The sequence below is a fragment of the Lontra canadensis genome, unplaced genomic scaffold (assembly GCF_010015895.1).
Source record: "Lontra canadensis isolate GAN:19392208 unplaced genomic scaffold, GSC_riverotter_1.0 scaffold3, whole genome shotgun sequence".
NCBI classification, from domain to species: Eukaryota; Metazoa; Chordata; class Mammalia; order Carnivora; family Mustelidae; genus Lontra; species Lontra canadensis.
Genome location: NW_022630997.1, coordinates 43,464,287 through 43,481,742, shown reverse-complemented (window position 1 = coordinate 43,481,742; position 17,456 = coordinate 43,464,287). Strand labels below are relative to the sequence as shown.

At 40.9% G+C, this 17,456-nt stretch overlaps 2 protein-coding genes across 7 annotated transcripts in view; one reads left to right on the top strand and one right to left on the bottom strand.

Annotated features, from left to right (window-relative positions):
• The window catches only part of ASCC1 (activating signal cointegrator 1 complex subunit 1), a 106,633-nt gene extending 103,640 nt beyond the window's left edge, over nucleotides 1–2,993 (bottom strand). Inside the window, exons 1-2 of one of the 5 annotated variants that reach the window (XM_032840894.1) lie at nucleotides 2,884–2,993; nucleotides 850–994 (exon numbers count right to left, since the gene is read on the bottom strand). In XM_032840894.1, the coding sequence (XP_032696785.1) occupies nucleotides 850–961 (112 nt within the window). In that variant the 5' untranslated portion in view covers nucleotides 962–994; nucleotides 2,884–2,993. Of the gene's footprint in view, nucleotides 1–849; nucleotides 995–1,599; nucleotides 1,800–2,883 lie in introns of those variants that run through there. The other 4 variants (XM_032840876.1, XM_032840904.1, XM_032840910.1 and 1 more) reach the window with 4 other exon arrangements.
• Nucleotides 2,693–16,478, top strand: ANAPC16 (anaphase promoting complex subunit 16). Of its 2 annotated transcripts, none has more exons than XM_032840915.1 (4): nucleotides 2,693–2,816; nucleotides 7,547–7,715; nucleotides 14,439–14,513; nucleotides 15,640–16,478. In XM_032840915.1, exons 2-4 carry the CDS (start codon nucleotides 7,574–7,576, stop codon nucleotides 15,753–15,755), a joined length of 333 nt encoding a protein of 110 aa, XP_032696806.1. In that variant the 5' UTR covers nucleotides 2,693–2,816; nucleotides 7,547–7,573; the 3' UTR covers nucleotides 15,756–16,478. The 2 variants fall into 2 exon arrangements, with proteins under 2 accessions (XP_032696806.1, XP_032696813.1); XM_032840922.1 differs by lacking the exon at nucleotides 2,693–2,816 and adding an exon at nucleotides 4,340–4,423.
• The last annotated feature ends 978 nt before the right edge of the window (nucleotides 16,479–17,456 follow it).

The window sequence follows — 17,456 nt, the reverse complement described above, 5'->3', positions numbered from 1 at the left end:
GATATAATTCACATATAACAAATGTATCCTCTTACAGTGTGCAAGTAAGCAGTTTTTAGTATTAAGACACAAAATTACTTCAGTGAATGAGACAGGAATGGTAGCAGAAGAATTTACTCCATCTCACCAGGCAAAGAGACAGGAGGGTCAAGTAAAGAAGATCAAGTTCCTAAGGCCAAAGGGAAACCATGGGGAAAACCAGAAGGAAGACTAACCCCCAAAGTTTGGGGCCTGAAGGAAAAACGTATAAACCAAAAGGAAAAGGAAGCAGAGAACCTGAAAGGCCCTATTTACGCATTAAACCCAAGCCCAAGTTAATTGGCTTGAAAATAATCATCATCCATCTCCACTGTCAAGCTCACTTTTTAAAATTATCCTTCTGTAATAATAAAGCTATGTTAGTTGTATATTTGGAACTGCCTGTATGAGTTCAAAGAAGAGACAAATAACAGCATAACAGTATTAACAGTTAACATTTTGAGGTACTGGACAAAATACATATTTCACTTACTTCAGTAATTTACATATATATTTTACAACTTTACAGATGAAAGAACTTAATTTTGTCACAGAATATTCATGGTTAACACTAATAGTTTACTAAAATTACCCCTTATTACATTTAAGCCCCTGCACAAAGATGAACATGATTTAGGAAGTGCAAATGAGAATGCTTCATCAAAGTGAAAATCACCAGTCCCCTTAGTCATCAACACAATGGAGCTAGGCAGAGGTCAAACATCTCAAATTTCAGTGCTCACATAGAAACACTTTGAAACAAAACAAAGCACTGCTTCCACAATGGGAGAGAACATTGTACTAATCTGCGTAAAGAGCAACTAGGATTACCTTGATAGAAGTCTTCATCTTCTTCTTCATGTTGATAGGTCTGTTCTTGGATGGGATTTTTTCTATAAATCCGTCCGCCGATTCTTACAAGCTGTGGGCGCAGAACTTCCATGATACTTTCACCAAACAATACCCTAACGAAATCCTGAAAAATAAATGATCACCTTACTTTTTCAATCAAAAATAAAAACTCTATCTCTATTTTATGGATCATTATGTATTTGGGACATCAGTTCACAGCACATCCTAAAAGCAGCACTGTTTCCACTGGATTTCCCCTATCTGCAAGCTGTTTCAAATCAATTGCTTTATTTTCCACAACAGCATTATTCCATTCCCGGCTCACTCTAAACAGTAATTTTTGTTTTCAAAGGTTTTCTTTTTAAGTAATCTCTACAACCAACACCAGACTCAAACTCACAATCTCCAGATCAAGAGTTGCCGCCTCCACCAACTGAGCCAGCTGGGCACCCCTGGACAGTAATTTGTAAACTGTTTCAGCACTCTAAGAAAAGGTGATTAAGACAGTCAGCCCTCTCTATACAGTCTGTCCGTGACTGGAGAGAATAGATGTCTCTTTATTATTTTAACCTCAAAGAAGATACAACCTTCTGTGTTTATCTAACCATTTGCTAAAGGGCTCACTCCTTTTATCCAGCAATAATTTAGAGCATTAGGAATGTTTAGCACACTCACCCTGGGGCTGGAGGATAACCCCTAAGTAACTTCAGAGGTGCTAGAAATATATACCTCAAAATTAGATCCGGTTGAAATGTGACTTAACCAACGTGGTTCTTCAAAACACATTGCTGAGAGGAGGAATCCATTTCTATAGGCCACTACTCAAAAATGTGCAACATTCACTGAGAAGCTTCTAATCACCACTTAATGAATCAAGAACTAAGGAAACAGGAGTTCCTTATGGACTAGCTATGGTTAAGTTCAACCAATGTTCGTTCTACATAGGTTACATAGCCTTGGAAGTCCAAAATTAAGAGCTCCCCCCAAAACCTGACCAATCCTTACTAAATACACTAAGGCCCAATCCAACCCTTAGCAAGTCTGAGTCCCTTTAATTGGCAATTTGCTTACAGAACCAAGAGGAGATCGTGCATTGTGAGAAATAACAACATAGAACGTAAACAGACTTGAACGATGTCGGGCATAATTAGCAACAGTGTAATGACACTACACCGTCGTGGCCTATTCCCCCAGGACCTCACAAAATAAAAAAGGGCTTTCACAAAGGGAGACTTCAATGTTTAGGACGGGCCCTCAGACCAAGAGCTCTGGAATAAGAGGAAACTTCACCGGCGCCTGGGTGGCTCAGTGGGTTACGCCACTGCCTTCGGCTCGGGTCATGATCCCAGCGTCCTGAGATCGAGCCCCACATCGGGCTCTCTGCTCAGCAGGGAGCTTGCTTCCCTTCCTCTCTCTCTGCCTGCCTCTCTGTCTCCTTCTGATCTCTGTCTGTCAAATAAATAAAATCTTAAAAAAAAAAAAAAAAAAAGGAAACTTCACCTGCGTTTCCCGCACGGCACTGGGCTACGAGACTGTATGAAGGAAGAGGGAATAACCAGTTTAACCCTGCTTCGTGGTAGTCTGGGGAGAGAGGGAGGAAAGCGGAAGGCCTGCAATGTCGAGGGGGTAAGGTGAAGCCCTGAATCATAAAAGCAAGCAAAAAACCGAGGACACCAAGTCGAGCTACGAAAGAGGAACTCCGGGGCTGCAGGCAAACTGCGGTAAGACCAGGTGGGTGCACAACCCGGAAGTCCTCTCTCAGAGCGCGTCCTCCGACCCTCTCCGCCCTGGCCACGCCCACCAGCGCGCGGGCGCCCTCACGCAGCCGCCGGCACGGGTCCCCTCCGCCCGGGCGCGCGCACGCCGCCGTCCTCATCGTTGTAAAGGCGGCCGCGCTGGCTGGCCCTGGGGGCGGGGCTGTAGGGGAAAGTGCCAAGTCCGCTGAGGTAAGTGGCGGAGGACTCAGGGACCCCCGGGAGCTTAGTGGAAGGGAGTAGATCCCTGGGATCCTACCTGCAGGGACTAGTAAAATGGAGAAGATAGGAGGAGAAACTGGAGCCTGCTGCAGAGGGAGTGTAATGAAATTTCCTCAGGCCGTGCCGGACTGGGTGCGCATGCGGGCGGAGGGCTGGCGCCTGCGCAGTGAAGCAGTACCAGTGGCGTCGCCCCGTGGAGACCAACGGCGGGGACGGGGGAGGAAGCGTGCTTTGGAGTTAGTTTGGAAACCGCTGGCATTTTGCCCCTCCCCTTTCCAGCCCCTTTCTGAGCCCCAACCTGATTTTAGCAGCCGCTTTCGTTTGGGTGGTAGTCCAGCCGCTCAAGTGCAACGAATTGTTGATGATGGGATTTAACGATTGCTTGTAATAATTTGCCATTGCACCAGAGTACTTCCTTCAGCGTCTTTTTCATATGAAGACTTCTTCTTCTTCTTTAAGATTTTGTTTATTTGACAGAAAGAGATCATAAGTAGCTAGAGAGGCAGGCAGAGAGAGGGGGAGAAGCAGGCTTCCCGCTGAGCAACGAGCCTGATGCGGGGCTTGATCCCAAGACCTTGGGATCATGGCCTGAGCGGAAGACAGAGGGTTAACCCACTGAGCCCCCCAGGCGCCCGCATAAGGAGACTTCTAAAGTGAAGATTCTTTTTAAGAAAATAGGCATAGGGCGCCTGGGCGGCTTAGTGGGTTAAGCCTCCGCCTTCGTCCTGGGTCATGATCTCGGGGTCCTGGGGTCGGGCCGCATCTGGCTCTCTGCTCGGCGGGGAGCCTGCTTCTGCTTCCCCCTCTCTCTCTGCCTGCCTCTCTGCGCACTTGTGATCTCTCTCTCAGTCAAATAAGTAAATAAAATCTTTAAAAAAAGAAAGAAAAAGAAAGAAAATAGGCATATATCCGATAAAAAGCAATGTTTATGAATACGAGGTCATCCTTGTCGTAGGCGAAGTAAATGTTTGATCAACCTGTCACTGTGGAAACAGCCATGCTGTGGACCCCCAAAGTAGCATTGCTCTTCTATGGGGATCCCAGCTGCCCGTAGACTCCTTTACCTTAGAGGCCCCAACCTCAGACTACTTCATCATGACTATGTACTCATAAAGCAGAATTTTACTGAGCTGGGCAACCTGGTGTGTGAGAGACTTCTGTTAATACTGTAGATCTGCAGAATGTGGAAGGAAAAAAAGCCAATAGTGGACCAGCCCTCAGGACACCCCGCTTCTCTGTCCCATGCATATAACCTTTGCTGAGCCACTAGTTCTTTCATTTGGGTATTCGCTCATGAAACGTTTTTATCCAGGTTCTGTGCTAGGCCTCCAGGGTAGAAAGACAACCTGTGCCCCCTTTCCTAGATCAAAGAACCCTTCCTAAACGCAGGAGCCTTAAAATGAAAGTGTGAAGTGCATTAGTGGAGGGCATTTCCCCTCTTCCTGAGCAGATCTTTCCCTTCTAGGAGCATGCCGATTCTGTCAAATGGAGAGAATTGAAATTTTTCCCATCAGTGTGTTGGGACATACTGTGGATGAAAAACTGGAATCTGCAGAGGGGAAAAAAAAGATTCAGGAGTAAATAACCATTACTAATTTTGGATAGCTGATATCATTGTTTACTATGCCTGTAACTATTTCAATGCTTTAGTTATATTAACCTTTGTGACACCATTATGAGGGAAATACTATTATCCCCATTTTGGAGATGAGGCAGCTGAGGAACGGGAAGGTTAAGTGATTTGTCCAGAGTCATACAGCAAGCTAAATAGCCAAACCACAACATGAACCCAGACCAAGAAGCTGTTTTACCTTTCTCACATGGCACATGATACACGCCCACAAAGCCATTGCTTGAAGAATATCACAGCATGTATGCTAATGTTTCTATAGCTTGGTTCTGTTTGGTCACATATAAAATGAGAGAATTTGATTTGATGACCTTTAAGGAATTTTGTGGTTCCTGTGAAATGTTTAATTCATTTAGCAAACATTTATTTAAATCAGCAACTACTTAGAATAGGCCAAGCATTACATTTGGTTCTCATGATCAGAATGCCTGCCTTCATAAAGCAGTTCCAAAGCAGGGTTTATTGTTAGTTTCACTTTACCTCCTTTTCCCATCTACTGATAGCATGCAAAATTCAACTTAAATCTTTAACGCTAGAAATTACTGAAGTGTATTATTCTACCTCAGCTGTAAACTGCTTATTTATGTAACTGTAGCTTTGTGCTAATTACCCACTCCAGTTTTCAGCCCTGGCTGTTTTGTGTATTGAATGATAGTAGTTCTAAGTTTGAAAGAAAATGGGATGAAAGGAAATTCCTTTGATTTATACCCAGTTTAGAAGTCACACTGTGTCCAGCCTTTGAAGCTGTCCTCACTCTGGCCGCCCCTAGGGAGCTCTGCTGAGCAACTGATTTCAAAATATAATGTATCCCTTGCATTTGCAACTGAATAGAGCATTTATCAAGGTGTAGGAAAAAGATTAGAGTTTTAAGTCTTAGGTGAGATATATAAACAATTCATAGTAGGTTCTGCTCTGAACTGATGGGAAATAAGACTGAGTACCTCAGTGCCTGGCTAAATCACCTGTATACTTTGAATCCCAGCAAGAATCCACTTAGAAATTTATTTGTTTTTTGTTTTTTTTTTAATTTTACACTTAGAAATTTAGACCAGGTCCATTACTGCTTAAGTTCTGTTTAAAAAAGCATTTAAGAACCTGTCAAGGTATATTTTAAGCTAGTGTTGCCCAAAGGATTGGATATAAATCCAGCTTGAAAAGTTGTCTCTATGCATATTAGTTGAAAGTTAAAGAACTCAGAGAAAAAAAAGGTGCTCTAATAGCAAGATCAACAATGTCCTTAATCAGTTTGTATTTTTAAATAGGCTGACATTCTACTTAAAACAGTTGCTTTACTGTTCCCATATCTCACTTCAGTTTTAATCATATTACTTATGGACATATAATGAAATCGGAAATCCAACTCTGCTTCCCTGACAGCCTTAAATCCTCATCACAAAACTGAGGATACAGAACAGCCGGCATTTCAGAAATGTGCAGTATAGGATTTTTCTTGCTAGGAAACTGGATTATGTATATATAGGATTTATATCTGCATAGCATTCCTTCATTTTTTCTATTTTTTCATAAGTTCCAACTTTTGTAACAAATGTCTTTATTTTGCAACTAGCAAAAGAAGAAAAAATCAGCTAAAATTCTTGGTGGCCAATAAAGAGGGAAATTCATTTTTTAAATCCTTTTAAAGTCATTTTTTCTTTTTCTTTTTTCTAAGATTTTTATTTATTTATTTAATTGACACAGATTGAGAGAGACAGCAAGAGAGGGAACACAAGCAGGGGAAGTGGGAGAGGGAGAAGCAGACTTCCCGCCCAAGCAAGGAGCCGGAGGCAAGTCTCTATCCCAGGACCCAGGGATTATAACGGGAGCCAAAGGCAGACACCTGATGACTGAGCCACCCAGGCACCCCTCTTTTTTTAATTGAGCTAAAATTCACATAACATAAAATTAACTAGTAGCCATCTCAAAGCATACTATTCAGTATAAAGTCATTTCTTTAGTCTAAATACTAGAGTTATATTATCCAGTACAGTAACCACTAGCCATATGTGGGTATTTCAGTTTCAGTTAATATTAAATAAAATTTAAAATACAGTTCTTCAAGGGCACCTGGCTGGTTCAGTTGGTAGAGCATGCGACTGTTGATCTCGGAGTTGTGAGTTCAAGCCCCATATCGGTGTAGCAATTACTTAAAAAAAAATTTTTTTTTAATTAAAACACAGTTCTTCAGTCACACTAATAGCCACATGAGGTTAATGGTTACCATATTGTACAGCACAGAAATAGAATGTTAGAACATTTCCATCGTGGCAGAAAGTTCTGTTAGCACAGTGCTAGACCATTCTTTTTAGAAAACAAACGTCTTAGAATCTTATGTAAGTGTGTAATATAATATTTTTGTTATGAACTTCTGTAAGGAATCATGTATTCAGTACAGATCTTCTCATTTGCGTTTGGGCTTTTTGATTTTTTGATATGACATAGGGTTAAACTCAGCTGCTGTATTAATAAACCTTGAATTCGAAGATCATTTCATGAGCCGTTTTCTTCCAGTTTGGGAATGCCACCAAGTGATCAATTGGGGTATTACATTTGGATGGAAAAAACATTTTTCATGAAAGGACAAATATGTATTTCCTAACCAATTCCCTTTCCTTGGGAACAGAACACAGTGTTATTCTGGAATTTTATTTGGAAAATTTTATAAGTGAATTTTTTGGTATGGCTTTGTCAGGATATAGCCAAGACAAACTGTCCTGTGAGGCATGTTGTTTTATCATAATTTATTTCCTCAGTCCACTGTTACCTTGGCACTGCCATATCACCCCTTCATAACCCATAAATCACCCTCAGTTGATCCCAAGTGATACAAACAGTTTGCTAATGATAGGAAGTAGTGTTTTAAGTAGAAAAACAGAATAAACATATTTCACTTATAATCCTGAGAAACATTTTTGTCTGAGGCATCAGTAAAAGATTGTGGGAACAGAGAGGGTAGAAAAGGGGGGACCTAACTATTTACTAAACTGTATGCTGATTTTTATGGCAGCTAGAATGAAATGTTGTCACTCTCACTTCCATAAACTTGCCAATTGCTGTTTTTCTTTCTCTGTAGTGAAGTGAGAATTCTGCTAGAGAGGAAATGGCTGCCTCTTCATCATCCTCCTCAGCTGGTGGGGTCAGTGGAAGTTCTGTCACTGGATCTGGTTTCAGTGTCTCAGACCTTGCCCCACCACGGAAAGCCCTTTTCACCTACCCCAAAGGAGCTGGAGAGATGTTAGAAGGTGATCTCATGCTGCTTTTTGCTGAATAATTGAATTCTGACCTGCAGTGGATATTAATTGTAAAGAAGCTATTAAGTGGATTAGAGACGAGTTTGCCCTGATTTCAGCTCCACATTTCATCTCTTGTCCCCATTTCAAAATATTATTTGAAACACAAATCTTTCTCCAGACTCATAATTTTGGAGCTGAAAAAGGCTTTGGAAATCAAGGAAGTCATCTAGACTTACTGAGACCCAGGAAAGTTAAAGTGCTTTGACTATTAAAGACAAAGTCAGCACTAGAACCAGGAATTCTCTTGACCTCCTGTTCCAGTTTGCTTTATCCTGGCACCAGTCTGCTTCCCTATGATGAGTAGGTTTGATGTATTTTTTTCTAATGTAATTAATCTACTGATAGATCAACCTCATCAAATAGGTTCTAAGTGGAAATAAAAACTATTACACCACTCTTGTATGAGAAGATGGCTCCCCTGGCTCACTACAGGACAGTGCTGTGTGGTTTTCCTAGCACTGGAGCTGGATTTGCATCAGATCATCCACCATCTTACTCAGCACCCATTTGCAAACTGGCTGGCCAAGATCAGAGTACAAGCTGTAAGCACGACACTGCACTGATAGCCCGAAATTCATTGGATACATGTCACTTTAGGAGCTAGACCAGTAAACTCTTAATAGGGAGCATAAAAATCACCTAAAGAGCTTATTTAAAAATGCACATTTCTGGCCCATCTGAGAGATGCCGAATTGGTCTAGGGTGCAGTACAGAGTGTTTTGACTAACATTCAGGGAATGCTCATGAAGGATTGGTCCATAAGGATAAACTGTCATGCCTTGAAAAAAGTCAGCAAAGAACCTCTTAAGGATTCAAAGTCTACCTGATTCTAGCACTTTTGTGCTTAGGTGTATATTGATCTTTTTTGCTTTAAATTGCAAATTTTGGTAAGCACATTTAAAAATTAATCCAGAAATCTCTGAGAAAGGTACAAACTATAGTTAAGAGTCAGCTTTTTGGGGTGAACTTTATTCATTTTTATCAGGTGGTAAGAGTTTTGGGTTAAGCCAGGACAAACAGAAGAATCATTCGTGACAGAGAAACATGGGACGACTGGGCCTCTCTAGAATTGGTTCAAATCACAATTGCTGGAATAGACAATCAGGTAGTGTAGTCAGTGATAAAAATGAGATGTACGTACTTCTGTCTTTGCCTTTTCATTTTCTTCAGTTGTGTTAACTGAGTACTTGAGTTTGTATCACTGACTCTGGACATAGTGAACAATTGGGGCCTTTACCATATGTGGCACTAAAAATACAACTTCAGTTTATGCAGCAGAGACCTGGTGTTAAGGAAGTTGCCCACAAAAATCAAAAGTTGGAGGGGCGCCTGGGTGGCTCAGAGGGTTAAGCCTCTGCCTTCAGCTTAGGTCCTGATCCTAGGGTCCTGGGATCGAGCCCCACATCGGGCTCTCTGCTCCACGGGGAGCCTGCTTCCTCCTCTCTCTCTGTCGGCCTCTCTGCCTACTACTTGTGATTTCTGTCTGTCAAATAAATAAATTAAAAAAAAAAAATCAAAAGTTGGAGGCACTTAAATTGCTTAATGAGTCTGATAGCAGCAGAAGAGGAATCCGTGTTTAACAATGGACTCTAAGATTGAAGTCATTTAAATTCTAGCTACAGGAGAAATTTAATACAGGAGGTAGTCCTTAGTCTCAAAGCTATAAGCATTCTGTATCCGTATACTCCAGATTACTTAGAAACATTAAAGAAGAAAGGCTACTGAGGTTAGTCTGAATGTTGATGTTATAACAAGTTCTATCCATTTTTATTCCATCCCAGTGTGTTTCATGGCGAAATGTGTTGGCTTTCTGTTGTAGGATGAATTTATATAAGGTTTAAATTCAAAATGCACAGTTTTCATTCCCTTTCTTAGGTTTAAAGTTTTAGTTATATTTTAAAGCTACTTAAGGACAGACTATGAAAAATTAGAGATGGTAATCCCTGAACTATCCTGGTCAAATCAAGAATGCTTAATTGAAAAGGAGTACTCCTAAATGAAATTTAATAAGGATGTTAGATTTGGAAGCATCTTCTTTCATGTTTATAGGTGATGCTGTTATACAGTTAATCTAATGCACGTGTACCTGACCATTTTTCTTACAGTAGTTTAACCAGCTATGAAAACAAAGTAAGAAATGTTGCCTTTTCAGAGTAAGGAAGAAAAGCAATCAGGATCCAAGGTTGGATACTGTTTTTAATCTTAACAGGTTCAGCTTGATCTTGCGTCCTCCTAGGTCTAAGGATAAGAAACCCAGATAATGTACTTAACTTTATTATTTATGACTTAACTTTATCATGCATCCAGTCTCTAACAGATACCCTCACTTAAGCAATGTGTACACAGTCCCCAGGTTACCAGTGGTTCTACTTGGGATTTTTTTGACCTTACCATAATGCACAAGCCATATGCATTTAGTAGAGAGCATACTCTGAGTTTTGAATTTTGATCTTTTCCTGAGCTAGCGACATTTGGTACAGTACTCCCTTGGGATGCTGGGCAGGGACAGGGAGCCACAGTTCTCAGCCACATGATCACCAGGGTAAACACCGATACACTTACAGCCATTCGGTACTCATACAACCATTCCTGGTTTTCACTTTCAGTACAGTATTCAATAATTTACATGAGATATTTGACACTTTATTATTATTTTTAAAGATTTTATTTATTTATTTGACAGAGAGAGATCACAAGTAGGCAGAGAGGCAGGCAGAGAGAGAGAGAGGAGGAAGCAGGCTCCCTGCCAAGCAGAGAGCCCGATGCGGGGCTCGATCCCAGGACCCTGGGATCATGACCTGAGCCAAAGGCAGAGGCGTAAACCCACTGAGCCACCCAGGTGCCCCGAGATATTCGACACTTTATTATAAAATAGGCTTTGTGTTAGATGATTTTTTCCCAACTGTAGGCTAATGTAAGTGTCCAAGCATGTTGAAGGTAGGCTAGGCTAAGCTATGATGTTTAGTAGGTTAGGTATATTAAATGCATTTTCAACTTGGTATTTTTAGCTTAGGATGGGTTTATCAGGATATAACTCCATCATAAACTGAAGATCTGTACAGCAGGTTTTTAGCCCGTGGCTAAGATTGTCCTCCCCCAGTTTAGTGAGCAAATTAGAGACTGCCTTCCAGCCCAGAAGTAGCTGAACTTTAGTGATATCGTAGGCTACTAAAATATAAATTATCTGGTATTGTCTCATTTCCTGCTGTGAGGTAATTTTTTTTTTGAGGTAATATTCTTTTAAATGAACTTGATAGCATCCTATTTATTGGAGTTGGCATGATGTTAGGTTTGAGCAACTTACTGAACTTTTCACTACTTAATAACCTTTGCTTGTCTCTTAAGAGGAAAACGATGCATTGCTGCTTGGTGTGTTACAAAGGGTTTGATTACAATTTCTAAATAGAAGATAGATTGCCCCCGCTGACTCCTCTCTAGAGAAATTCCAGGCTTTAGATTGGTGCAGATATCACATCTAATAGGATGTGACTTTGTGGTTAGTACAGAGCTGTAAATCAGTGAAAGTGTATTCCATAGGCATACAGTGGTAAAGTGATACACAGGTACCCTTCTGAAAGATTAGCTCACATCTTTTTGCTTTGAAGTTCATTGCCAAGGGAAATATGCAAATGTTATAACTTAAGCATTTTATCCTAATATAGCACCTGTGATTTAATGTAAGTGGGAGGTAGCACTTCTAGGAGCTTCCACATACATACTGGCCTGATCCTTATAGCCCATAATCCCCACTGCCTTGCATGAGATCCCAAAGTTCAGGATCAAACTACTTGAGAAGTGGGCTCTAATTCTCTATGCTTTGCTCTTTCTAAAATAAAACTTGAGTTATAATTTGACTCTTGAAGCAAGGGTATGAATAGGGTAATGGACACTGGCATATTTACATAGTAAACTGGACAGTCAGTATAAAATTGAATTAATTGAAAATCAAAATTTTTTGCTCAGTTTAGCTGCTCTGCTTACAAATGGCTTCCATTCAGCCAGAAGAATGGGGGAGGGAAGAGGGAATAGGATCATATACCATATAGTACAATATATAGAAAAGAGGTTGAATTTAAAGAATGTAACACTCTTTCTAAGGTGTATAGCAATTTGTGAAATAATATTTTGAAATAATACATAATGTAGTGTGCATACATTAATACATAATATATATGAAAATAAGTACATTTTCATTTCTTTCTTAAATTAATTTTGAATATAATATTTGACGGAAACAGAATGCCTGGGTGGCTTAGTCGGTTAAATGTCTGCCTTTGGCTTGGATTCAGGGTCCTGAGATCAAGTCCCATGTTGGGTTCCTTGCTCAGCAGGGAGCCTCATTCTCCCTCTGCCTGCCACTCCCCCTGCTTGTGTTCGTGCTCTCTCTCTCTCTAAAATAAAAAAAAATAAGTTGTTTAAAAAAATATATTGGACAGGGGCGCCTGGGTGGCTCAGGGGGTTAAAGCCTCTGCCTTCAGCTCAGGTCATGATCTCAGGGTCCTGAGATAGAGCCCTGCATCGGGCCTCTTCGCTCAGCGGGGAGCCTGCTTCCTCCTCTCTATCTGCCTGCCTCTCTGCCTACTTGTGATCTCTCTGTCAAATAAATAAGTAAAATTTTAAAAATATATATTGGACAGAAGCTCTCCTGGTTGTATATTCAAGCCATTTGGATACAACATCTATGCTTTTATTGTTTACCAAGTTAATCTTTTTTTTTTTTTTAAGATTTTGTTTATTTTTTTTGTTAGAGAGAGAGAAAGGGGCATGAACTCAAAACCCTCAGATCAAGACCTGAGCTGAGATCAAGAGTCAGACACTTAACCAACTAGGCTGCTCAGGCACACTACCATTTTTTTTTTTTTAAGATTTTATTTATTTGAGAGAGAGCAAGCAAGAGCACACAAGCAGTGGAGAGGGACAGAAGGAGAGGGAGAAGCAGACTCCCTGCCAGATCAGGGAGATCAGGGAACCCAATTTGGGGCTTCACATGCGGCTTGATCCCAGGACTCCAAGACCATGACCCAAGCCGAAGACAGACACCCAACAACTGAGCCACCCAGGTGCCCCGCCCTTTTTTTTTTTTTTAAGTAATCTGTAGGCCCAACATTGATTAGAACTCAGGACCCCAAGATCAAGAGTCACATGCTGTGCCAACTAATCCAGCCAGGCACCCCTCACCATATTAATCCTAAAAATAACTTATGTTATTTTACCAGCAAAAATGGGTTTATTCAGCAGTAGCAAAGAATTGCAGCTGGGGCCAGGCAAGCAATGTCAAAACCATAGTCATGTCCAGAGAACAAAGGATTGGGAGAGGACTATATATTGGGGGTTGGGAGATACTATATATTATAAACAAAAAGGCCATTGGCACAAACTAGGCATTTGTGAAGTGTAGTGGCTTTTCATTGGCTGAGTAGTGACAGTTTCTCATTGGCTGGGTTGTTGCCTGGCAAGGAGAAAACCCTTTCTTCATGCTGCTGGGATAGCAAAATATTAAGACTTCTTCCTGCTGGGAAAGCAAAATTTGCCTCTGCACGTTAGAAGTCGGAGATTGACGCGGAGTGTTAGGACATAAGAGCTCCCCCTTCTGGCCTCCTGACTCTATTTCAAATGAGGTTTCCTTTACTTCTACAACCAGGACTTCTGAAATAAGGTCAACCTTGTGTGAAACACAGCAGGAAGCCAGAATGTGTTACTCCTATCTCCTTGTCACTTAATAGCTGGCTGACACGCCAACCCATGATTGATGGGTGAGTGCTTGACACCTAGTAGTGCTGGCATGAACTACCACCTAAAAAAAAACAGCTGTGTCCTCTTCCTCCATTTGTTTTAGGATTTTTGCAATAAGACACCTTCCCCAAATGGTTTCTGCTACATTTCTAAAAGTCACATTTTCCTATATGAACTCTGTATCTTATGGGGTATATTTTGCCATATCAGCCCTTGTCTGACAAGAACATGAACTAGCTGATGTTTCACAATCATCTTCCCAGTGCTGTTGTGACTGAATTAGCTACCTTCTTGTTGCCAGTTCTTGGAACCAGTACAATGCTACGTTCTGAAATTGCACCATACTCTTATCGCCATGCAAATTGCAGTGTTTTGGTTCAGTTGGAATATCAAGGTTACAATTTGCGTTTACAGAATAAAATTTCCCAGCAGTGCTTTGTGATGGTCATAGTGATGTAATTTGATATATTAAAAATCAACAACAGCTCTTTCCCCCTCAGCTTTACTTTTCAGAATGAAAGTGATTCAGAGTTTTGACGTGCCTTTGTATTTTGATAGCACAGGAGCCACGTGGCCAAATGTGTCTGATGTCAGTGTTTGCCTGACAAGCAGAATGAGAGAACATTAAGAAACTGTCAGGTTAGGAGGGGAGAACTGTTGACCAGGACATCACACTGAGGTTTCTTATTTTTGTTTTTTTAAACATTATTTTTAAACTCTGAAACAAGTAGAGGGACTGTTGTAATATTCTAGGTATAGAAGAAGTAGCTTTTATAGCAGAGCACTGTTTGTTCTCAATGAAACAGAAGCCCTCTTTGTAAACACTGAAAACTGGACCCTGAATGTGAAAGCGGGGAAAAGAATAGACACGCTCACCTGGTTTATCAGAAGCCATAAAATCCTTCAAGCACATTAAAACTTTTCCTCTTTTGTTTGTAGATGGCTCTGAGAGATTCCTCTGTGAATCCGTTTTCAGTTATCAAGTGGCATCTACACTTAAACAGGTGAAACACGGTAAGCACGTGAGTGTTTGTATATTAACCGTGAGAATAAGTTGGGGTGGTGGGGGGAGAGGACGATTCAGAAAGATCAGTGTGCTTTGTGACAAAAACTCCTGGAACTCAACAAGGCTATTTAAGTGAACTTTCTAAATTACCTGTAGACAAAAACATTCTATGATCTTAAGCCAGACAAAATGTCCACCTTGAGGCTCAAGGCTGAAGTCAGAAGGTTTAGTTTTCTAGAGGAGGCAGTGCTTCCTGCTCCTCTTGTGTTGCTTTTTCCTCCCCTTTCTGAAACCTTTTGTTGTTGTCCCCTACTGGTTACCATCATCTTCGTTCCTCAGGTATATAGGTAATACCTTATGGTCTGTCTGCCTCTGAGATCCTGGTAGCACTATGTTCTCTCACCAGACCATTTCTCCGTTGAAGGCATAATGTGGGAGGGAAAGCTGCAATTGCCTGGAACTCTAGGACTTGAGTACACGAATCACTATGGCACGGAGGATACTTTTTTTTTTTTTTTTTTAAGATTTAATCTTCTGACTAGCATAGAATAAGACTCTAACACTTGAATATTGAGGGGGAAAAAATCCTCCTAGAAATTACTTTTTTTTTTAAAGATTTTATTCATTTATTTGACAGAGAGAGAGAGAGATCACAAGTAGGCAGAGAGGCGAGCAGAGAGAGGGGAAGCAGGCTCCCTGCTGAGCAGAGAGCCTGATGCAGGGCTCAATCCCAGGACCTGGGATCATGACCTGAGCCGAAGGCAGAGGTTTAACCCACTGAGCCACCCAAGCACACCTAGAAGTTACTTTTTTTAGATGTTTATCTTTTTTTTTTTTTTTTAAGATTTTATTTATTGATTTGAGAGAGAGAGCACAAGCCAGGGGATGGGCATAGGGAGAGGGAAAGAATCTCTAGCAGACTCTGTGCTGAGCACAGAGCCCAACATGGGGCTCAGTCTCATGACCCTGAGATCATGACCTCAGCCAAAACCAAGAGTTGGACACTCAACCAACTGAGCCAGCCAGGCGCCCCCTTCTAAGAAATTATTTTTAAACCAATGATCACGTTGGTGGTTGGTGACTGTCTCATGGGAAATATGTTGTATTATATATTGCCTCCTTGACTCTTTACAGATCAGCAAGTTGCTCGGATGGAAAAATTAGCTGGTTTGGTAGAAGAGCTGGAGGCAGATGAGTGGCGGTTTAAACCCATCGAGCAGCTGCTGGGGTTCACACCCTCTTCGGGTTGACCTTGCCGGGATGATCAGCTCTGGTGCACAGCAAATGCAGGGCCAGCGAGGGACTTTTCTTGCAGCATATGCAGCCATCCAGAGATTCAAAGCTCCATTGCTGAATTGTTAATTCACATCCATACTTGGTTTCTCTGTATCTTTCCACAAGCAACAAATACTTAAATGTGTGATCTTGCAGAGAAATTTTTTGTTTATTTGTTTAAAAAAGTATTGAGAATCAGATTAAGACAATCGGCATCAGAGAACCGGAGGTTTAGGTTTAAGAAATATTTATAAAACTACAGGCCAGGTAGGACTCATACCGGAATTGGCGCACTGAATGACAGGAGAGACGTCTCTCCTGTCATTCATGCAGTGCCTGGAATCCTCACCAGTCAAATCTAAGATCAGGATTGGGAGTTAAAAAACACAGTGTTTCTGACCTAAAACAGTTCTTCATGCAGATGAATGTGATTTCAACTCAGGACCTGTCCAAATGAGGAATTTTTAAATGTTCGGGTTTTTTTCTATTTTTAGACATCTAATTCTATAGATTCTAACTTTTTCTAACCTCTTCTAGACATGCCAAATACTGGCGAAAAGAATTACTTTTTGAATGTTGAAGCACTTGTAAAAATAAATCCGTGAACAAAATCCTTTTAAACACAGAAATCCTGAGTTCATCTTGTGGGTGGGCTCAAGCAATTCTGTAGCAAATAAGTCCTTTGAAAGAGCTCCAAATTGGTTTCTTTATCCTTTGAAAGTCTCAAGGATTTGGGATAGGTGGAAGAGGTCAAATTACTTTTTATAAGAAGGGAATCTAAAAACATTTCTCCTGAGCAAATGATAGATTTCCTTTATCTCAGGGATAGTTGTCTTTACAGAACTATATGAATTTAGTAGGTTTTCACACCATGATACAGAAAAACCTGGAAAGCTAAGGGATGGCCTTTGTTCTCCCTCCCAGGATACTTAGGAAAATCATTTATTTTAGATTCTATGCTAATTTTGCCTTGATAACATTTGCCTTTCTCCTCCGTGATAACCTGTACCTGACCTGCTTAGAGTTGCTTAATTATGAATACATACAGTCCCAATGGCATTTGGCCCTAATCTCGGGAGTTCAAAATGTTGAACACATACTACCTGATAAGGAGGTGATGACCATTGAGTCAGTAATCTGACTCACAGAATCTGAGCACAGGGATCTTGAAGACCTCTTCATGGTCACATAGCCCGGGCAGAAAGAAATCTTGGAACTTGGAATAGATTTCATTTGATTGATAATTCAGCCCACCTCTCTTATCTCTAAAGCACTGTCAGAGCACAGATGATCAGCCTGCAAACTCACCCATTTCCACAATAATAATATTCAACCCAATCAGATTCCATATTTGGAAGCCATTGAGTTTCCTAATGTACTTTTTAGCACCCACCATCTCGATGATTACCAAAGAGAAATAAGACAGACCCAAACTGCAGTAAGCCTGGAGGTAACATTTCCAGTGACAGTTGAGAAGCGAGCTCGCTTGAGCTCATTTGTTTCATTTGCATAACTGAAGCCCAGACGCTTCCTTACCTCATCTTAGCCTTTGGTATTGGGACTTAGAGGATTTTTTTCTCTTTAGTTGGCCATTTCTTTTTTATGACTTTAGGAACTGAAGAGATCCTACAGTTGAACAGAAATGCTTTCTGAAGCCCCTTTCACAGTGATCCTTC